This window comes from Adiantum capillus-veneris, chromosome 22 (genome assembly GCF_014529385.1).
Source record: "Adiantum capillus-veneris isolate H3 chromosome 22, ASM1452938v2, whole genome shotgun sequence".
Taxonomy (NCBI): domain Eukaryota; kingdom Viridiplantae; phylum Streptophyta; class Polypodiopsida; order Polypodiales; family Pteridaceae; genus Adiantum; species Adiantum capillus-veneris.
In genome coordinates, this window is record NC_140952.1 from 106,648,442 (window position 1) to 106,671,852 (window position 23,411).

At 41.5% G+C, this 23,411-nt stretch overlaps 2 protein-coding genes and 1 pseudogene across 2 annotated transcripts; 1 reads left to right on the forward strand and 2 right to left on the reverse strand.

Annotated features, from left to right (window-relative positions):
• Positions 1 to 12,202: 12,202 nt before the first annotated feature.
• Positions 12,203 to 13,773, reverse strand: LOC147429963 (uncharacterized). Its single transcript, XM_086495077.1, has 2 exons — positions 13,731 to 13,773; positions 12,203 to 13,405 (listed from the first exon to the last, which is right to left on the reverse strand). Exons 1-2 carry the CDS (start codon positions 13,771 to 13,773, stop codon positions 12,726 to 12,728), a joined length of 723 nt encoding a protein of 240 aa, XP_086351203.1. The 3' UTR covers positions 12,203 to 12,725.
• Positions 13,774 to 17,080: 3,307 nt separating this feature from the next.
• Positions 17,081 to 17,553, reverse strand: LOC147429964 (uncharacterized; annotated as a pseudogene).
• A 3,802-nt stretch (positions 17,554 to 21,355) lies between these two features.
• On the forward strand, positions 21,356 to 22,300 carry LOC147429965 (uncharacterized). Its single transcript, XM_086495078.1, has one exon. The coding sequence runs from the start codon at positions 21,356 to 21,358 to the stop codon at positions 22,298 to 22,300; it is 945 nt and encodes a 314-aa protein (XP_086351204.1).
• Positions 22,301 to 23,411: the final 1,111 nt, after the last annotated feature.

Sequence of the window (23,411 nt, forward strand, 5' to 3'; positions counted from 1 at the left end):
AGTATTCCGTTGAGTTTCAAGATTCCGCTAGAGATGTGGACTAGCAAGAAGCCAACTTATCATAGATTACATGTATTTGGGTGTGAGGCATTCTCACACATTCCCAAAGAGCTTCATAAGAAGCTAGATCCCAAGTCACACAAGTGTATCTTCATTGGTTATGGTGCATATGCAGAGATGGGGTATCGTCTCTGGCACCCGGAATCTAGAATAGTCATTCACAGCTCACAAGAAATATTCAATGAGTCTAAAATGCATAGACAGCTTGTTAAAGAGGCCAAATATTGGAAAGTCAACTTCGAGGATGTAGCCTCCACAAATTTGGGAAAACCAAATCGGTGTACTGGTGATATTCCTACCACTAGTAGTGCTCTAGAGAGAGAGAGAAATCTAGAATTCAAGCGGTGAGGAGATCTACGTGTGTATTTCGTGCACCTGAGAGTTTTGAGCCAAGATTGAACTATGTGTTAGTCACTCACTGTGATGAGATAAAGGAGCTATTCAGATGGAAGATAGCGTGTGGGAGCAAGCTATGCAATCTGAGTATAACTCAATTGTGAACAATGACACATGGGACTTGGTTGAACTACTAGAGGGCAAGCATGCCTTACCTTGCAAATGGGTTTACAAGAAGAACTTTACATCTAATGATCCTAAGGCTAAGTACAAGGCTAGATTGGTTGCTAAGAGGTCAAATAGAAAAACGGGAGTTGATTTTGACAAAATCTTCTTGCGAGTGGTCAAGATGACTACATTGCATACAGTGCTTGGCCCAGTAGCCATACAGGACATGGAACTTGTCCAAATGGATGTGAAGATGGATTTTCTTCATGGGGATCTTTAGAAGAGGATGTTACATGAAGCAACCTGAAGGTTTTGAGAATCCTAGCAGGAAGGAGCTTGTATGCAAACTCAAGAAAGAACTTTATGGCTTAAAGGAGGGGTTTAGGCAATGGTATAGAACATTTGATGCCGCTTATGCATTCCCAAGGTTTTAGAAGGAGTTAAGAGGATCACTGCTTGTATACAAAAAAAACGTGGTGATGGTTCTTTGGTCATTCTCATTCTATATGTAGATGACATGCTCATTGCAAGAAAATCCAATGAGGAGATTGCCAAATAGAAGCAAATACTAAGCAAAAAAAAAAATTATGAAAGATTTGGGCGAAGCAAATCATTTTCTTGGTATGTGTATCAAGAGAGACTGGAAAGAGGCATTCTTGAGTTATCCTACAAATCCTATGTCCACAAATTCTTGTAGCATTTCTATATGCAGCGGGAGAAGGCAGTGAGTATCCCACTACCGTCATATTTGAAACTTAGCAAAGAAGATTCTCCCAAGTCAGACGTTGAGAGAGAAAAAGTGGAAAATGTGCCATACTCTTTAGCTGTAGGCAGTCTCATGATGTATGCTATGGTAGCTACAAGGTGAGACATTGCATTTTCAGTGAGAGTGGTTAGTCGATATATGGCTGATCCTAGCAAGTAGCATATGGATAGAGATCAAATATATCCTCAAATACTTGAAGGGTACAACAAAAGCTTTGGTAATAGTGATGTATCTATTGTTGGTTACACGGATGTAGATTATGCGGGTTGCAGAGATAGTAGGAGATCTACGTCTGGCTACATTTTCATATTTGCAAGAGGAGACATTTCTTGGAGATCATCCCTCCAAGATTGTACGTCTTCTTCCACTATTGAGGTTGAATATGTTGCAACGGCAGATGCCAGCAAGGAAGCTATATGGTTGGCATGTTTAGTGGGAGAGCTAGACATCCAACAGATTCCACTTTTGCATTGTGATAGTCAGAGTGTCATTTCTTTGGCAAGGAATTATGAGTTTCATTCCAAGTCAAAACACATTGAGGTGAGGTATCATCTCATTTGGGATGCATTGACGGACAAGCGCTTGGAGCTTGTCAAGGTCCACACTTTGGACAACCAAGTAGGTGCTCTTATAAAGATCCTAGCTATGGAGCGGTTTGCACATTGCATTGAGTTAATGGGTGTAGGTTGAGAAGTTTTTGTACAGGGGTGAAGCTATTGAGCTTCATGGTTGTACATACTAGCTTTAGTTGCCACTTACGGCCGCATTGGCCTTTAAGTGGGATATTGTTGGGTAAAGACCGCCATGATCATGACCCACATGAACCTTCCCTACACACACTAGCTCCACTAACCCTTTATATCTCCTGTACATAGAAATAAAGAGATACCATGCTAACCATGGAAGCTGTGTGTTTTCCCCATTGTGTTTCTTCTTCTCCTTCCCCCTTCCTTGCATGCACTCAGGCACGAGGGCAACCGCCATTCAAGGTGGTCATTGCTTCTCCTCCTATGGGTTATGCTCTTCTTTGAGGTGATGGGGATGACCCCGGGGAGGTCACCTAATAAAAATGTAACCTATCACGTGAGTTCAACAGAAGGGTATTTAAAGTTCTTGAAACTTACAAAAATATATATACAGAAGGGCATTATTTTTTCAAATTTGAAAAAAACTTACCGATTTTAAAAGAAAAGGGTATATTATATTCCTAAAAAAATTCACAGATAAGGGGTTTTATAAACATGTCTTGAACGCACGTGATATGGTAGTTTTACACATAGTGAACCCTCCAAGGGGATGACATGCTCCCCCCTTTTGCGGTATGTATTATGGGATCAACTATGCATGATGGTTTGGGCTTTAAGTTCTTGTTGTTGGTATGGTTGTTTTCATAATTCCGATCACCGTGGGGCAAGGGCACGGTGGTGGCAGAGTGAATGTCTTTGGATATGGCACCCCGGCCCAGTGGGGTTGTACTTGGATATGTTTCTCTAAGTTTTTGTTGATCAAGGCTTGCCTCCCTTGTTTGCACCGAGTCGTATTGTGGTACTATGGTGACTCCATATCTGGTTTAGTTGGGCTCTCATGGCACATGTTGTGCATGAGATTATTTTATACTTTTTTCGGATTTTAATATATTTCCAACTCACCTATTAGGGTCCCTAATCTCAAAAAATATAAATCCTTTCAAAACATCTTAAGTGTATAAAACTGAAAGGTGAGTTTTGGAAATGAAAAGACACATGAAGGTGGAAAGTCAAAGACTTTTTGTGTCGGTATAAAAAAGAGGTGGTTGAGTGCACATTTGGTACATTTGTGTTTCTCTTCTCCTCTATTTTCCTTCAATGTTTCTTCTCTTTAGAGTATCTTTGCACTATGTAGGTAGTGAATATATATTTGCACTATGTAGGTAGTGAATATATATTTTTTGAAGCCATTAGGAATACCTATTAATGGGTACTGCAAAAAAACAAGAGCATTTTGAGAGATTCTAGACCTCATGAATTGTTCGATTCACAAATAGATAAGTGTTGATCCAAAAGTAAGATTTGTACTTGGTTGAGACAAGTGCAGAGAGCACGGATTGTTAGACATTGCCTTGAAGAAAGTTATTAGCGATAGTTCATGCACAATTGTATAAAGAGCACCATAAATTCACATGAAAATAATAGACATTTTCCCACCAACATCAAGTGAAAGAGATGAAAGGTCACTACAATTGAAACACTCTTTCTTCTTGATCATGGGAACACGCGAGTCACATACTATTCTCACAACAAGTACTATGGCTATTCCATCATGAATGCTTGAATATTGTGGTGTGCGCAAGAATGGACCAAACAGCCTTCTCCAAGATCACTGTAGGAGCCTCATTATATGAACTTGGAAGAGTCCATGCCAATATATTGCTAACCTACCAAGATTAGGCTTTTGCCTTGTTAAGTATGGAGCCTGATTTACCCTTGTAATTTTCTGTGGTAAAAGCGCACATTTGTAAGGCCCCCATTATGAGGAGAAGCCATCGTGCATGAAGGAAAATCACTCACCGGAAACCAAAATTTTCACGGACAAGAATCAGGGGCAACTTTAAAAGCCTCGGGGGGGGAGGCCCCCGAGACCTTTTTTTTTCGCCGGAATATTATGGCCGGACGGCGGCCGGAAAGTGGTCGGAAAACAACCGGTCGGTTGGCCGGTGGCTGGTAGTCAATGGCCGATACCTATTCCCCGAAGATCTACAAGATCAAGTAGACCTCCAGAAAGATTTGTTCCTTCCTTCAACCATCTCTTGATCTCAGATTCTGGAGAGCCGGAATCATATGAAGAAGCTATGCAACATGAATCCAAAGAAGAATGGACGAAGAGCATGCAAGTGGAGATGGACTCACTACATCGCAACCAAACATGGGAGTTGGTTGAGTTGCCTAAAGGTAAGCGGGCACTTCAAAACAAATGGGTGTCAAGCTAAAGGAAGAAGAAGGTGGGAAGAAAAGGTACAAGTCTAGGCTTGTGGTAAAAGGTTTTTCTCAAAAGAAAGGTATTGACTTCAATGAAATATTTTCTCCTGTTGTAAAAATGAACTCAATTAGGCTTGTCTTAAGCCTTGTGGCTGCTCATGATCTAAATCTCGAGCAAATGGATGTAAATACGGCATTCCCTCACGGTGACTTAGAGGAGGAAATCTACATGCTTCAACCAAAGGGGTATGAAGTAAAAGGTAAGGAGAAAATGGTTTGCAGATTAAAGAAGAGCTTATATGGTTTAAAGCAAGCATCAAGACAATGGTACTTGAAGTTTGATCGATGGATGTTAGATCATGGATTCACAAGATGCAACTCGGATCACTGCGTCTACACGGAGAATTTGGGAGATGGGAAATTCATCATCCTAATGTTGTATGTTGATGACATGTTGATTGCAAGTGCTAACATGCAGGACATCAAAGACCTAAAAGAGGAGCTGTCCAAATCTTTTTCAATGAAAGATTTAGGTGCTGCAAAGAGGATACTTGGTATGAAAATATCAAGGGACGGGACGAAGAAGACAATAAAGCTATCTCAAGAAGATTACATCAAGAAGGTACTAGAAAGGTTTGCAATGCAAAATGCAAAACCAGTTTCTACACCTTTGGCTGGTCATTTTAAACTAACGAAGGATATGTGTCCAAAGACACAAGAGGAGATAGCCTATATGTCTAAAGTTCCATATGCTGCAGCGGTAGGTTCTCTAATGTATGTTATGGTCTGGACAAGGCCATACATTGCACATGCAGTGGGAGTTGTGAGTAGGTTCATGGACAACCCAGGTAAAGAGCATTGGCAAGCTGTGAAGTGGATACTTAGGTATCTAAAAGGGACAACAACAAATGCTTTGTATTTTGGAGGAAGTGATATTTTTCTAGAAGGGTATGCTGATGCAGATATGGCAGGTGACAAAGATACTCGAAGGAGCACTACTGGCTATGTGTTCACGGTTGGAGGCACAGCAGTAAGCTGGGCTTCAAAGCTGCAGAAAGTGGTTTCACTTTCTACCACGGAAGCAAAGTATGTAGCAATGACGGAGGCAAGCAAAGAAATTTTGTGGCTTCACAGATTCTTAGAAGAGCTTGGATTCAAACAAGACAATTGTGTCTTGTACAGTGATAGCCAAAGCGCTATCCATCTTGCGAAGAACTCAGCCTTTCATTCAAGGACAAAGCACATTGAGGTGAGATATCACTTCATACGCACTCTTTTGGAAGAGGGACAACTAAAGCTAGGAAAGGTGCATACAAGTGAAAATCCTGCAGACATGTTTACAAAGGTGGTCAGCAAGGAGAAGTTGAGCTTTTGCTCATCTTCAATCGGCATTCAAGGATAAGAAGCCAGAATGGAAAGCAGTCACAGGTTTGGTTTGGAGATCAGTCTCCAAGTGGGAGATTGTTAAGTATGGAGCCTGATTTACCCTTGTAATTTTCGATGGTAAAAGCGCACATTTGTAAGGCCCCCATTATGAGGAGAAGCCATTGTGCGTGAAGGAAAATCACTCACCGGAAACCAAAATTTTCACGGACAAGAATCAGGGGCAACTTTAAAGGCCTCGGGGGCGGAGGCCCCCGAGACTTTTTTTTCGTCGGAATATTATGGCCGAACGGTAGCCGGAAAGTGGTCGGAAAACAACCGGTCGGTTGGCCGGTGGCCGGTAGTCAATGGCCGGTGGTTGGAAGTCAATGGCCGGTGGCCAGTGGCCGAATTCAATGGCCGGTGGCCAAATTCAAAAGCGGACTTGTCTTCTCAAGGGCGGCCACACATGGGCGGATTGGAGGGTCCGATTTGGACTTATTCGCACAAGGGCGGCTACACATGGCTGTCTCTTATACGAGAGGGCAGTCCTTTTGGCCTATAAAAGGAGGCCATTTCTGCACACATTTCATAGTGTGAAGTTGATGCAACAAGGTGAGTGTGAGGTGGTGAGAGTGAAGCAAAGCGGGAGCTCCATTAAGGGGTATAATCCCTTTGTAAACTACTTCTTGTTTTGAAGTACTAAAGCCATTGAGTGGCTGCTTTCCCGTGGACGTAGCCCACATTGGGTGAACCACGTATATCGTGTGTACACTCACTCTCTCTCTCTCTCTCTCTCTCTCTCTCTCTCTCTCTCTCTCTCTACTCTATAATCTCTTGTGTGTGAAATCTATCTCTCTCCATTAAGTAATCTACTCAATTATCTATTTAGCTACGTCTTATTTCCTAACATTCCTTACACACCACACCTCCCCCTTTAGGAAGAAAAAATATGGACATCCTTTTTAGGTTTTTCGGGAAAGAGTAAAAGAACTTGACATGTGGAGGGAGTGATCATACAATGGCTTGGGACTCGGGATTAAACTTGACAAGAGAGAGGACATCGGTATTTCGAACACGGATGTAGCAAGAGTATGGTAGCTATTTCCACTTGCATACATCACTCCATAGCATGATACACGTACATCTTGCTCATGAAAACATTAGTTTGCTATCCCAATGTGATGGACAAAATGAAGAACAACTAGGTGTTGCATCATCTCAGGAAGAAACAAAATCTTTGCGACATGCATCTTTCCACAAAAGGGGTTTTGTGAAGTGTTTCTTTATTGAGCAAAGACAATAAACTGAGTGAAAAGGGATCAAATCAACTAACTAATTGATCAATTAGTTGAATCAAAAGCAAAGGTTTGCAGGTCTTGAGCATTGTTGTCCACAAAAGGCACCTGTGCAATAATGTTGTGGCCCACAGTACTCCATTTACAGACAAGAAAACTCCAACCAAAACAATACAAATTTTAATGAGAATATTCCTTGCAATTTCCATTTCCTCATTTCAATCCACCATGTAGAGAAAGAGGATGGCAAATGTAGTAAGAGTAACCTTGACAACGTCACTGGCATGGAGACTTGACAAGGTTGGCACAATTGATAAGTGACTACAAGGTTGGCACAATTGATAAGTGACTACCCTAACCAGTAATTCCTTCATCACAATACTTTGAGCGGTAAGCAAGAAGTAGAAGCAAAGATGCTAGTGCTACAAGAGCAGATACAACATCTAGTCTGTTATGTAGAGGTGGACTCCAATCAGCCACATGTTGTGTAAACCATAAGGAAAAGAGACAAATGTTGCTAATGGCTATTCATTAGGCAAGGGTGATCCTAAGCACTCCCTTCTTGTTCTTCTTTTACGGCTACAAAGAAAAAGTAGGGCAATCTTTAAGGCTATTGAAGAGTAGTCAAGGGTTGCACCAAACAAGGACATGCAAAGACTAAGAGCTTTAGCAAGGGCTTGGGAGGTGTGTATCATATCTAGCAGATGAAGATTCAGGAAAAGCATACAAGAAATATTTCTAACCATCGTACCTATCGTCTCCATCAACGTGGTGTGCGCTTTTAAAAGTGGACCAAAAAATCTTGTCCAAGATCACTCCAAGAGCTTCCTTATATTAACTTGGCAGAGTACATGCCAAGATATTGCTAACCTACCAAGATCGGGCTTCCACCTTACACACCACAAGTTTCTTGACAATATGCTTATTTTAAGAGAAACAATAGAAAACATTTAACTCCCTTCAAACTAAGAGAAATATCTTGGCAGAGTACATGCCAAGATATTGCTAACCTACCAAGATCGGGCTTCCACCTTACACACCACAAGTTTCTTGACAATATGCTTATTTTAAGAGAAACAATAGAAAACATTTAACTCCCTTCAAACTAATCATTATCTTTTCGATTCACATCGAAAAATCATTAGCATTTACGTAAACAAGTGATAGCATCACAAGACTTGCTAACAATAGTTTGGTACCAAAAAAGGACACTTAAGTGTCCTTTTTTTACAAATTTAAATTAAATTCTAATTGCATCATACGGTGTACTTAAGAAAAACCTCTTGATATGCTTAAATATGTTAGCTAGAGAGTCTTTTGAAAATATAACCTTTCATTTTAGAAGCTATGATGATCAAGTACTATACTCATCAAGTGGGCCCTCGTAAGATTGTGATTAATGCTTTGAAGAAATCGACTTTATAATCTTAAGAAAAAATGAAGAGACCTTGTAGAAAATTATAGCAACTTTTTCACAATCGTGCTATAGATAATTGCAGCTTTTATGTGCAATTTTTTTAATTTTTTTACTTTAGAATATATAAAATAATGTTGAAGTTCTATGTGTTTGATATGGCCATTTCAAGGATATTGTTGTATACAAAGAAAAGTATGTGTCAATATATTTGTGAGTTTTAGAAGTGCTCACCATCTCCATTGAAAACTCATGGTGGCAAGTAAGAGTGCTTTGGTAAGCAATAATTAATGGATTCTTTCAAATATTTAGTAATGTACATGTGAGAAATTGATATTTTATTTATTAAGACATAAGCATTCAAAACCTCAAATAACTTCAAACTTTCCAGGTAGATCAACTTAATGTGTCAAAGTACATGGTATGGACACAATTGGGGCACCTGAAACCATGGTTTCAACGTTATAGTGGAAGACTCAAGATTTTCAAGAGTTTTTGCGCAATAAAAATTTCAAGATAGGGTTCAAGAAACGAGATTTAATTGAGTTAGAGAGCCAAAGAAATACGTAGTTTTTTGGTTTCAACATATAAAGTCATTTGCACTTGTCAAATTGCACTAGAATAGCCCCAATTCCATGAATGAGAGGACCTTTGAAAGGCCAAAATTATGCTCTTAATCAGCACATAAAAACTATCCCTTGAAGGTTATTCCATTGTTTTGCAACACTAAGTACTAACACTTCGCTTTTACAAACATAAAAAAGGCCATCTCTACAAAAAAAAAAAAAAAAAAGATTTTTTTGACACAATAGCTTGAAATTTTGCTTGAAATTTTACTAGAATTTACGACTTAGATCTTATTCCAATTTTTTCCATAAGGCTTGTACTTTGACATGAAAAAAAATCAATGTTTTTTTTCTCTCATATAACTAACCCATGGTAGAAATAAATTGTCAAATCTTGGAAAAAAAATAGGACACATGAGTGTCCAATTATAAGACTACTGTTAATAATGAAATGCATTACAAGGCTTTTTTTTTTTTTTTTTTTAACTCACAATTGTGAGTGGATTATATTAGCCTATCACAAGGATTGTTAATCATGAAATGCATCTTGACTAAATCAATGACATTTCTTTATACAAATTTCTTTCTACAAGGTAATGCTATTGTTGTTTAGTGTAGTCTTTTTGCTACGAAGACTTCTAATGCTATTGAAAAAGAACAAAATTTAAAATAAGTGCAAATCAAAGTGACAAAGCTTGATATTTGTGCGGTCTAAAACTAAAGAGTATTGAGACATACGTATCACATCATGCTCTTCAAAATTAAGAACTCGATGCATAAACACATTGAAATTTGTGTGTTGCAACTTGCTATAGAATCTATATTAATAGATAATGGGGGAGGTAATTTCGGGTCCCTCCGAACACGTGACGAAAGGAGGTTTATCCGACCCATAGCTGCGGCAGTGTCGCTTGCACCTGAGTGCGCTCAGTGAGAGAGAAAGCGTCTGGGCCTTGCGTGGAAAGAGAGAGAGAGAGAGAGAGAGAGAGAGAGAGAGAGAGAGAGAGAGGTCGGCTGAACTAGTCATTGTAAATAATGATCGAAAAAACACTTGATGCATTGCAAGAAATTGCAAAAAAAAAAACAAAGTGAATAGTAGCGGCATTGTTTAACCTCACTAAAGTGATATTGCTTTCTATTCCTATAGAATTTCAACTTCAAAAAGAGACCTCAATGTCCATAGCTAGTGGGATTGCAACTCATCTCCACCATCAGGATTCATCCTGTGCACTTGGATCACTTTGCCAAGGCTTCTTCACCACATGATTATAGCATGGGCATTTTACATTTAATTTTGAGTTACATAGCACACAATAGATCTTGTCTCTATAGCTGTTTTTTAGCTCATATGAAAGCACAATAATTGTTAAACTCAACAGATTTCTTTCAACATATTATGTTCACAACCCAAATGCAAGGTTCTAAGCTTCGAGGTGGAGATAAAACTCAAAAGAAATAATTTGCCCTCATTGAAAAACTTAGTAAGTTATATATCATTCCATAACAGGAATTTGTAATTCTATGATTTTGCTAATATAATCTACTCACCATTGTGAGTTTTGGAAAAAAGGAAGTTATATATCATTCCAATGGATAACCGAAAGAAAGCATAAAGAGGGAGGAAGTTATTGTGTTTAAAAATAAAAGGGACTTACAATTTTTATTTTTATTTTTTTGAGGTGGCCCTACTCAGAGTTTTTTTGGGTTGGTGAACGTTCGAGTTGACACTCTATCGGAAAGAAAGGGATTAGTTTACAAACTTCAACAAGATAATAAGAGGGTTGTTTGTGATAGGAAAAACAACGAAAGTGACAATAGAATTTATTTATTTATTTTGTCACAATAGACAATAGGGTATTAGACTTTTTGGAAACAAGTGTAACAATGACTTATTTAGATTACAATGTATTCCAGAATCCAAAAGCATTAAAAATAATGTTTGACAAAATACTCGATGGCCCTCTTTAAAGAGGTACACAAATGTCAACACTCTCTCACAAAGGCCTAAATGAAATAATTTAAAATTATCATTAATTTGTCATATGGCATTAATCGACAAGCTTTTTTCAATGGTTCAAATTTGCACCCAAAAATCCACCCTTCACTAAGGACTACTTATCTAGTCCAAAAAGAAGAAGGAATGACACGTTTTTACGAATTATAATCATATGACGAAAACTTATTGAACTCTCTTCTCTTTTGAAACATAAAATCGATCTAAACAATAAAAAATGATATCTTCATATATAAGTACAAGTATTAAGCTATAATTTTGCTAATACTCCATATCCTAGGTTTTCGTGTTGCTATGAAACATGATGATCACAAGACACACTGCTCCAATTGCCGTACAACACACGTCCTCGTCAGCACAAAGGTAACATACTTTGGTCAAGAACAAGTATAAGTCCCCTCCCCCCACTCCTACTGTTGTCACTGAAAATTAATACATTGACAACACTAAACAAAAATAATCAATGAGTGGATCAAGCTAGAGACCATATGGAACAATTTGATGGCAAGAGAGAGTGCTTCAGTGGAGAGGAGTGCACAACTTAGTCTCACAATGCAATGCAAGGTTGATGTTGCAAGAATTTTACCATGTCATAGTTGTAGAGTAATCATTATACAAAAAAACTCCCCAATCCATCGTCCTCAGACTCCAAGCAATGTAAGTCTGATACTATTTGTGTTGTGATTTCTTTTCCATTCTCTAGAATGTTGTTTCAATGTATTACTCGTTCTTACATCTACTACTACTACTTCTACTCACTCTACCTCAACTCTTGCGCGGTTACTCCTCTAAACTAACGCAAATCCAATGCAGATAATGAAGCACTCAAATTTTCTACCATATCCATGCAAGATGAGCTAATGTGCACCTAGACCAAACCAATCAAGGGCATTAAATACCCCGTGGCAACTAGTGTCCATGAACTAGTGCTAAATCTAAACTAACATAATATGGCGGAAGGGGGAGCCCTTCACACGTGTTGAAATCTGCGACATGAAGGTTAAACTCCAAAACTTAGAGAAGTCCTTGTGCACGTGATAAAGAGGGAGAGAGAAAGAGAGAGAAAGGCCAGCCGTACTGGTACCCCATAAGACCATGGCACTCAATGTCCATTAACTAGTGCTACAATTATCTTTTGGCTCAAGCCCCAACCCAAACAAACACAAATCTTTGCCCTTTCTAATAGAATAATTCGCCGAATTTTCAAAAAAAAAAGTTGCATTATATGTATATTACTCATTTTAGTCAGGAGTGCAATTGTATAAAAGCAAAACACAACTTGTGCTCATGACAATATTGCTTCTGACAGCCAAGTTTACAAGTGTTGATTAAGGTTACTCCCTCCACAAGAAAGTTCTACGAGGAGGGGGAAGCCCTTCCTCCAAAGGGGGAGAAAACTCTGTACAAAATTGATTCCTATATCCATGGAAGACAAACCCAAATCTCACTACAATGTATAGTACAAGGGAACCCTAAATCCCACATCTACTGCAGACAGGCAGGCATTACATGGCTAACAAACCGCGTCGAGATTGAATGATGAGAGAGTTCTCAAGGATGGGAGCCCGAGCTTTTGCTAAATGGGGCATAGACTTTGAACCATTACCACGTTGCACCATAGGAGTGGTTGGATGGGGCTCAATCTCAAGGATGGAAGCACGCGCTTTTGTTAAATGGGGCATAAACTTCGATCCACCACCACTCAGTACCGTCAGAGTGGTCGAATGGTGCTTAATATAACAAAGACATGTAGAATAGAACCTCTCTGACGTTTCCCACATACAAGCTTATGCTTCATCATGAGACAGACGACCATAATTGAATGCATCGATGTGACCGTCAATGCCGCCGAAGGAGAAGCTACATGGAAGATCCTCTGCACTTTCAGTTCTCCCAAAAGCTACCACACTTAGATTCTTAAGTTGATCCTCTAAATACTCATGAATTCTGTTTTCCCTCAAGCAGCCCTCATCTCTTCTATGCACATCCTCAAAGCCCTGCATTCCTGCATATTGCATTCCCAACCTCCGCCTGCGGTTCGCATCGGTAAGACTCCGTTGCACGCGTAGACTCAAGAGGAAGAGAAATTTGAGAAGGGCCATGACTCCCATAGAGAAGAGGGAGGTGAAGAGGAGGAAAGGGGAGGTGATGAGAAGCAGAGGGAGCCAGAAGGGCAGGCAGACGACTGCGGTGGTGGCAGCAGCGAGCAAAGCTGTTTTCGGGTGCCGCCGGGCGAGAGAAGCCATGGGAAGGGGGGAGGCAACAAGAGAATGAGGCGCAGGCCCGCGTGCTAGCTGCCTCGCAGATGTAGCAGGGAGAGGAGCGTCCTCTGGTTGTGCTTGTGGGCAGAGAGAGGCTGGCAGTGGATGAGAGTCGAGGGGGGGGAGCTCTCTGTCTGTGGGTGAGTGATGGGGATCAAGATCTGCAGAAGGGGGGAAACCCGGAAAGGGGGGACAAAGGGCCAAGTCTGCAAATGCTTATTGGTAGAGGGAGAAAGCGACTACCGAGATTCATGGTGGTGGGCGGCCAATGGGCTTATCCAGATTCCAGAAAGAGAGAGTGTGTGGGGGGCGGGGCCCGCCTTGGCCTTTTCACAGAGGAAACGACGCCGCACGCTATGTGCCACGAGGCTGTCTGATTATAGTCATGTGTAGGAACCTTGCCTACGAGAGCGATTTACGTGTCGGCAGTGGAGTCGTGGAGACCCGAAAAGCCATCCTCATTTCTGAACACCTTGAGGAATCACAATTGAGAATTTCAATCGTCGGTCCTCATCACTATATCACAAGGACCTGCTCGAATGGGATCAATAGTGGAGACGCGCCAATCGTGCATGCTCAAATGGGATCAATAGTGGAGGAGGAAAACATGGGGCGCGTCAATCGTGGACCGTCACATTCGGTAATTTCCCTGAATTTATTAGTCTATCCAAATTTACAAATTTGCTCTGAATTTACTAATCGGCCCACATTTACAATGTGACATACTCGAATCCTCTATATTTCAACGAACGCATGCAAGCGTAGTGGTTATTGCACATGGCTGGTTATTGCACATGCAAGCGTAGTGGTTACTGCACATGGTTGGTCGCGGGTTCAAGACATGGGGTGCGGACTGCCCCGAATTTACAACCCTACCCAAATTTACGTTTCTCCCTGAATTTACCAAATGTCCCGAATTTACAAATGTGCATCTGACGGTCTGAATCACCTCAACCGTAGATCCCATTTCATGAGTGTGGAGGATCATCGGAGGCAGGCAATCCTGATTCCTGATTCCTCCTTAAGCGTAGGTTTCTCACTTGAGTGAGGTCGCATTAAAGCACGCGTCACCTATTTCAACTCTTCTGCAAAAAGAACTCCATTCTAAAAGAGAGAGACATAGTCTAGTAGCGGCTGCCTCAGCCACCAAAAAGAGAGAGAGAGTGTGTAGCTTCCTTGAGACAATTCTGCCGTTTTTAGCCGCGTTGAAACTTGAAGTCTTCGTTGTCAACCTCAACAAAAAACGTGAACTATGCTGTGCAAAAGCGCTCTTAGGCCTATGTCACACTGGGACAGACACAAGCAAGCCAAGCTGAGTTGGCATGCATCTATTCGCGCACTCCCAAAGCTGCAGATGGCCATGAGCGTTGTCAGAGGGACGGCCTACGTTGCCCGTCCCACTTTTGAAGGTTGTAGCCAATTGCAAAAAGTAAACGCAGGTAGAATGCCGATAGGATTTGAACTCTGGCGTCCTGTGTGAGAGCCAAAGAGCCCACCATTTGGCTAACGTCGATTTGTTGCTAAGTGGGTGCGACAATTTAGATATTACCTTGTGTGACACCAAGCAACCGGCCTCCTTCCAAAAAAGAGCTTAGGCGCCCGTCCCAGTGTGACAGGGCCTTATTTGCTAGGGGGACATGTGCATGGGATCAATGCTCTCCATGCAAAGAAGCCATGTTGTTTAGACACGATCATGACCTCAATCATGTGATGTGCCCGCCTTTCAACTAGAATCCTTGGTCTCATGCCCAACGCCTTGCAACTAAAGAAGAGGGAAGATGATTGACAAGGTTGCCCTGTCATGGGATCAAGGGCTGAGAGCCATTGTAGAGTTGACAAAAAAATTACCCCCTCCCGTGTGGGCCCTCTCGTAAGCACCCCACACGGAGGGGGTTAATAGTAAAAGAGAAGCTGATTTGATTAATTCGACGTGACGTGCCTCACGCACACGTAGAGGGTGAAAGGGTAAAACATTCGTTTTGCAATTGTAGTGGAGGTGGGAGACATCTTAGAGGAGGCCTACAAGGGAGGGGTAAGGGCTAGTTCGCATGGACCACAATCATATGATCTGCCACGATAACATTCAATGGCTCTTCTCTCTCTAAACGTCTTTCAATCTTAAAAGGCATACATTTCTTTGTCATCTTCTACCTCTTTTGGACAGCCGCCTAGACGTTCAAGTTGTCGTCATATTCACACAAGTTGTTGACACATGTGACCAATGCTTTGATTGCTATCATCAAGCGAACACCCAGTGCTTAGTAACCGACAACCCTGTCTGAATTCCAAGAGGGCAATACCCACAGAACCTAGCCCTAACCCGTCATCCATCAAAATTGGCTACCCCTCTCAAAATTGAATACAATTACAATCACCCCCTCCCTCTCAAATTCTCACAATAAGTTCAAAATTTAAAAATTTTGAAATACTTAGTTTGTGTGTGTGTGTGTGTGAGAGAGAGAGAGAGAGAGAGAGAGAGAGAGAGAGAGGAGGGGGAGAAGAAATAGTAGTATTTTAACTTCTTAGGAAACTATCCCTGAGAGAGAGAGAGAGAGAGAGAGAGAGAGAGAGAGAAAAGTTTCTTGCTCCAAGAAGGAAAGATGAACAATTAAAAAAAAGCTGCAAATTTTATAAATGGAAAGGAATTGGCAAAGTTTGAAAAAAAAAGAATAAAATAATGTTTCATTCATGTCCTTCCATACTTTGGAGGAGAGGGAAATGAAGGCTGCCACATAGAAAAGAGTGTCCAGTTCATGGAAAACTTAGAAAAAGTTCACATTTCACGATGCCAAGTAGGGAATCCCCAAGAAAACAAGTGATAAAATCACAAGGCCCGCCCTTGAGAAGAGCAGGGGACCATTGCAATCTTTAAAAAAAGAAAAAAAAGGAACAAACGTTACAAAAATTGCAATAACAATGGCTTTACTGCCAAATTTGGGCTAATTAAATTTCAAAAATACCTTTACATCTCAAAATCAAGAAATTAACATTTCAAAAATGCATTTACATCTCAAAATTGGAATATTTTCATCTCTAAAGAGTGGGAAGGCATGTTATGTGAATGTGGGAGACGAAAAGCGACGAAGAGGGTGACCTAGCAGGAAAAAAAAAGAGTAGGAAGGGATAGTGGTAGTTGTCAGAGGGGTTGGCATGTGAAGAGCACTACAAATTTTGTTATTTATCTTTAACTTTTATATTTGAAAACTAAAAAACTTCATAATTTAAAGAATTTGTGTAAAATTTTTAAATTTAGTTATTACTTCTAAAGTTTCTCATACATAGGTTACATAAATTTTTGGAAAAAAGTTAGCATATTAAATAGGCAAACTACTTTATTCCTTCCCTTCACTTTCTCTCACCAACTTTGCCCTCACTCCCACTTGCAATCTCTAGCTAACGGTTCTTTGTCCCACTTGCCATGCCTTCTCTCTCTCTCTCTCTCTCTCTCTCTCTCTCTCTCTCTCAAGCTCTCGGCTCTCTCCTCTTGCCTACGTTTGTCCACCACTGTCGACGAGCTCCGTTGACGCCGCCGACAGTCGACAACCACCACTCGGGCCACCTCACTCTCTCTCTCTCTCTCTCTCTCTCTCTCTCTCTCTCTCTCTCTCTCTCTCTCTCTCTCTCGCTTCCTCGGTGGGGCGAAGATTGTGTATGGCACTACAAGCAGAGTAGCAATAGTTTGAGACAGATCCATTGAGCTGGCTAGAATCCCAACAAGAAAGAGGGAATCTCCACACTTGCACGACAGGAGGTTGCCATAGAATCAAGAACGACCAGGCACCATCGTCACTTACCCCTTCCAAACTGCATGCATATGTATGTGCTCCCACCGTCTCTCCTGCTACTGCGGACATCCTGCCCTCTGGTATTGCATAGCGCCACTAATTAATATCCAACCACTGGAGGCAGTTGACGTCCTCACTGAAGATGCCAACGCTGCTAAATGTAGCGGCCTTTTTAGCGGCAATGAAGCTAGCTTTTTCTTTAGCTTTAACAGCAGTACTGCTCCCTGCTTTTGGAACATGGTTTTTGGTTGCAGTTACGGCAGTACAGAGGGGTGATTTGTCCTATACAATCTCTGGCTTGTCGTTATTGAGGAGAGCACCGATAGCGGGACCATCCGGCCGGGGGCTAATTCCGTTGACGGCAGTGAACTGAAGGGGGGAGCAGGGGGCCGATGGCGTAAGTGCGAACGGGGAAGTTGGCGACAAGGGCGTGAAGGCAGTCGGTCAGAGAAAGTATTGAGGAGGACAGCGGCCGCCCACAGCATGGGCTGTAGCTGGCGGGATAAGAACCGATAGATGAAATCAGCAGGGTCGCTTCTCACAATGATGGGCAAGTCGTTGAGATCCATTGGTGGCAGGCCCGGGATGCAGGAAACCATTTCCGTGTTACTGTCCTCAAATACAGCGTTGGCAGCTGCAGGTTATATATGACAATTTTAATCAGAATTAATTCTGCAGAATATACCCAGTGTAATAAAATCTTGCTTTACCTTTCAAGGTTGGCATTCCTTGCGAGATCAGCCCATACATATGCCAGATCACATGATAGACACCCGCAAAGGACATCCAGAAGGACACCCGTGGGACGCCCGCCACACACACATGCGCTCACACACACTTTCAACATGGTGTCATCTCCTTTCCCATCGCTAGGTGCTATTCCTTCTCACTGTTGCCCCATCGCCCTCATAGTTCTCTTCAAATCCCTCACAATGCAGGGCAGCTCTACCTGGCCCAACCTAGTCCAGCTGTACGTGATGCACCAACAGGGCACTATCACGCAGGGCAGTACGCAGACTGAGATATAGGGGGAGACTCCCTCTCTCTCTCTCTCTCTCTCTCTCTCTCTCTCTCTCTCTCTCTCTCTCTCTCTCTCTCTCTCTCTCTCTCTCTCTCTCTCTCTCTCAAAACCATTGCTTGGCAATGCTTTCACTTGGTTGCATCCAGCCTGATGACAGCATTGTGAGGGAGCACTATAAAAAAACCTCTACCTCTCTCTCTCTCTCTCTCTCTCTCTCTCTCTCTCTCTCTCTCTCTCTTCTGCAGGCGGCTAAGAACGACTTGACTCTCTCTCTCTATCTCTGATCAGGTGCAAGGACGACGATGTGGAGGGATCTCGAGCAGAAGAGGGGAAGCAAAGACGATGTGGAGGGATCTCGAGTAGAAGAGGGAAGCTCTGTTTGTTGTGGACATTTATCCTCGTTTTCTTCTGATCAACCAACTCTACAAAAGCCATGTTTTCATTGAGTCGGGAGCTTGTCTTCCTCATTCTGCAGTTCCTGGATGTAGAGAAGTAGAAGGAGACAGTCCACAATAGGCAGTGAGAAAACAAGGGTGGCGAAGCTAAGCTCGAGCGTGTACTCAACACAAGAGGTGTGATGCACTATTTAGTAAGTTAAAACTCCACGCAGGAAGATGATGAGGCCGGGGAGGGATGTAGAGGTTTGGGCGTGATGGCAGCTTCTCACTTCAATGCTGAATGAAATCAACTTTTTGAATTTGCACTCATTATCCCAAATGGCTTTATTAAATACTCAATTCTTTTTAGGGCTCTCCCCTCATGACTCCAAGGCCCCAACCAGTCAAAATCTGTTTATTTTAAAAATAAAACTATGCATTATAAATCAAATGAGTCCAAAATCCTTTTCACTTCATATTTCAAAACTCAAGACATGATCGTTACATTTACAAACTCTTCATTTAAATGAGCGCCCACTATCTTATTTCAACCAATAAGCGTTTTTGGCCCACGAAAAAATACTTGAAAATAGAACTCAACTTTTTTTATATTTTAGTCAGCAAAAAGAGAAGTGATCTCTATAGCCTTTGCCCTTTGGGTAGAGGCCAAAAAATCAATTCTTATAGCAACTAGTACAGCCTTAGCCCGCCTCCCTCTCTCTCTCTCTCTCTCTCTCTCTCTCTCTCTCTCTCTCTCTCTGCGTCACTATGCTCCCGGAGCTGCAGGCCACACCCGCCGTTTGAAGAAAATTCTGACGCGTGGCAGGGAGGGGGGACCGGAATTCCGTCCCCCTTTATCCTTAGTATAGATGGAGTGAAGGCCCAAGGAGCCGAGCTCGTGTATAAGTGACACGGGGTCAGAGTCAAGGGATCAATGGGGCGATCTATCAACAAGATGCAAGGAGTTTGGGACGTCGGATCTTCGCAACAAGAGGGTAGGGTTTTTGTACATGTGGCCTCGCCTACTATGCAACAGCATGCACTAGCTCGAGTAAATAGGTCGTTGGTGAGGGATTGGGTTGAACGGGCAACCACGACGTAGAAACCCTAATTTCTTTTTTTCGATGGAATGCAATCAATGATAGATTAAACCCCTATCGTTGATCCTTCCACTTTCACCGTGTCACATATAGTCAAGGATCAATCCCCTTTTCAAATAACAATAACCACATGTGAGCATCACACTGTGGAGTTATTTTCCCCCCATCTTAAAAATTAGCCTTGCGTTGTGAGTGTGGGGGGTACCTAACAATCTAAATTTATTCAATACACAATTTTTTGAGCACAGAGTTCTAGTCACTCTCATCCAATGTTCGGGAAAAATGTGTCTCAGCTTAAAATCGTGTTGTTTTCAATTTCAAAAATGCCAGTTGAAGGCAAGGGGAAAAGGAGAAATTTCGCCCCAAAATAGAGAAGTGTAAAACCCAGAAGAATAAACCTAATTTTCAAATAATAAATTGGAAAATTCAAGAAAGGGAATTTTGTATGTTTGGAAAAGTGCTTTTTCCCGAAGAATAAGGGTTAAGATATAGATGTGCTTATAGATCTATTTCAACACGGGGCCAATGGTAAAGGGACCCAAATGAGAAATGGTCTATCAAAGAGAAACGCTAATCAATGGAGCAAAAGACCTTAGGGTTGGCTTCATTAAAGCCTCCAAAGGTAATTGTTAAAAGCCTTAAGACATAGTCTTTAAATTTTAAACTTTAGTCAATTAAGGTCTAAGCAGGCAAGGGGGCAGTTTGCTTAAGCAAGGGTTGTGCTTAAGCAAGGGGCCTGCCTGCTTACCAAGTTCAAAGAACTTGCTACAAAAAAGGGGGCGAGCCCTACAAAGGAGGGATATGAGTAGTATGTATGCACCTCACCAAGGGCCCATACTCTCATGAGAGGAAAGGGCCCACATGTCAGGTGTAGAGGCACATTGCTCAAGCAGGCAAGGGCTGTGCTTAAGCAAGGGGGGTGCTAGCTTAACCTCACAAGTGGAAAAGAAGGATACTTGTCAAGAGACTACACAACTTGCCCCAAAGGGAGCCAAGCTCTCATTGGCTAGAGGGCTACATGGCCCAATGAGCTTCAAGGGAAGCCTAAGAAAGGGGGTCGACCAAGCTACCTCTCTCTCTCACACACATTTTTGAGCATCCCACGAGCCATCTCTCTCTCTCTCTCTCTCTCTCTCTCTCTCTCTCTCTCTCATTCTTCTCTTGACACACTCTTGTGAAACAAGAACTCCATCTCCTTCTCCAAGCTTGAGAAGTTGAGTGCCTACTACAACAAGCTCTTGGCTATGGATGCAAATCCACACAAGAGAATGCTTATGCTTGCTTATCAATCTCTCTAATCTCCATTATCACTATGCTAAGCTATGCTACAAGAGCTATGAGTGATTATGTGCACGGGGGTATTGCTTTCTCGTAGAGGTACTTCTACTTCTCTCTTCTTCCTAACTCCCTTCCAGCTCTCCTCACCTTTCATGGTGTTTGAGGTCTTGGGATAGAGGCTGGGCATTTTTCAAGTTCATGCTTATCATGTTTATTGTTGTTATTATGCTAATTCTTGGTGAGTGAAGCTTGAGATCTTCACCTCATCAAGAAGGTCTCAAGGAACACAATCAGTTGTATTGTAAATAAGTATTTTGTTATGGAAGAATCTATAATACAAATGCCTATTGGAGGGGGGACTGGCTCCAACTAATCCGGTCCTCTATTGGTGTCAATTTCTCTATACTCTCACTCTCTTTTACAAGTATGGTTCATGCCATGTTAATGAAGTGATGTGTTAGTGTTGCTCTCTCTCCATCCAAGAACTTTCTTTCTTACTCTACATCTACACACAAAGGAATGCTCAAGGAAATGCTCAATATGTTATTCATTTTCTGCTCCAACTCAAGTTAAAAGGCTAATTACATTAAAAACTATGATATTTCAAGATAATGACAACGTTAACGATGTTTTGCAAAGGGAGGGTGCGGAAAAGACCACCCTAAGAGAGTGGTTCACCTGTAACTCGAATTATCCTGATGCAAAGGTGTGGAATTCGAGGCCAAAAAATGGACAAGGAGATGCCATGGAGACACCATTGGCCGAATGTATTTTGTGTAGCCCTCTACGGGTGAACGGTATTATGTTCATCTGCTTTTGTAAAGGATGTAGATCATTTGAGGATTTGTGTTCTTTAAATGGTGTATTGCTCCCCATCTTCAAGGCAACATGCATTGCAAGAGGTATCCTGGAGGATGATGGGGAATGTTTTGCTTGCATGGAGGAAGCTTGTAGTACACATACAGGCTTGCAGTTGAGGCATTTGTTTGTGACAATCCTATTGTTTTGTGAGCCTTCCTCCCATGATCATTTATGGGAGATATTTCACCAGTCTTTGTCTGATGACTATCGACACAGATTGGAGACGAGATATGAGTCCTTGGATGAATGTGCACAGGTTGTAGAAGGGTATGCATTACGAGATTTGCAAAATATTCTAAGTACATTTGGACGAAGTTTATCCGAATATCTTGGAATTCCAATGCCTGATGAGCACTTTTTGCCGCCTCATGATAATACTTCGATTTTCCACGAGCAATGCTTTGATGCCATGAAAGAGCTTTCCACATCACGTGCGATGGAGCAGAGTTTGAATGAAGATCAAAGAATTGCTTTTGAGACAATTTTGCATGCATTGACTGTTGATAATGGAGCTATTTTCTTCCTGGATGGGCCTGGAAGGACTGGAAAAACATTTTGTATAATTGTTTGTTGTCACGATTGCGTGGCCAAGGAGATGTTGCATTGGCCATGGCATCTTCAGGGATTGCAGCATTGCTATTACGAAATGGACGCACCGCTCACTATAGATTCAAGATAATGAATGGTGGACGATAGAGTCTGTGGGATTTCATTTGCAAGAAGGGTGGACAATGTATGATAGGTATAGGGAATTTGGCTATTGTTACAGTTATTATCTGCCACCAACTGCGACTCCACCTGGGCATCCTTTGTATGATAATGGTATGCCACTGCCTGTTTCATTCGTTCTCTAATAGTTTTGATATTTTTCATGGAATATACAATGTCAATATGAATAACATATTTCGTTGTTTGCAGGTCCATTGGCATCGCATTTGGAGTTATTTGTTTTCAAAAAAGACATCGAGAATGTCAAAATTAGGCGTTGCCTTTTCTTCCAGATTTTTATATTTGTGTTACAGATGCTTTCGTAAATTGCAACCATTACAAATGCTTTTTTAGCTTACTTTGTATACATAAATGAGTGAGTAAAACTAAAGTTCCGCCATAGATTTAAGAGATTCAATGGCATTGATGGGACTATTTTCTGTTATGCACCACTCTTTGGGTCACATACTTTAGTTGTGGTTCAATTGTTTTCGCACTTTTCATCGTCATAAGAAGTTGACTTTACATTACAAATGATTAAATGATTGAAGGAAATACTATAGACGATGGAAAACCATAATACCACTCAAAAATATTTTTGATCTCATGAGCTTCACAATGAAGCACTCATACATAGAGACTAATTGGTTGTCGCCTTGGGGGGGGGGGGGGGGGGGGGGGGGGGGGGAGGATATTTACCAAGATTGTAGCATCTTCTTCTTGGCCGCAACATCGCACGGATCACATACTAGTTGTCTCTATGGAGAAAGCAAGATACTTTGGTTCAAAAGAACACTACAATATGGCTTAAATTTTGGTGAGAGTTTCAATCTTTGATTGTCGGATTGTGGCCCAGTGCATGTGATTGTTTTGGCTAACAATACGGATTTTAGGGTGATTTGTTTGCATGACTTTGCCTGCAAGATTTTAGGGTGGTTTGTTTGCATGACTTTGCATGCAAGATTGTGATCCAACCTTCCATAAACGTAAACTCTTGTATGTGCACTAATTCTTGAGGTTATTTACATTGTGCATACAGTGCGGATTTGTTTGACTACACTAAATTTAACCTTGACATACCA

What these genes read in the sequence shown, in the direction of transcription:
- LOC147429965 (XM_086495078.1), top strand. Translation starts at nt 21,356, where the DNA reads ATGATATTTCAAGATAATGACAACGTTAACGATGTTTTGCAAAGGGAG.
- LOC147429963 (XM_086495077.1), bottom strand. Translation starts at nt 13,773, where the DNA reads ATGCACGATTGGCGCGTCTCCACTATTGATCCCATTCGAGCAG. An exon ending in TATTGATCCCATTCGAGCAG is followed by an intron (nt 13,406 to 13,730) that starts GTCCTTGTGATA and finishes AAGCATTTGCAG; the next exon opens with ACTTGGCCCTTTGTCCCCCC.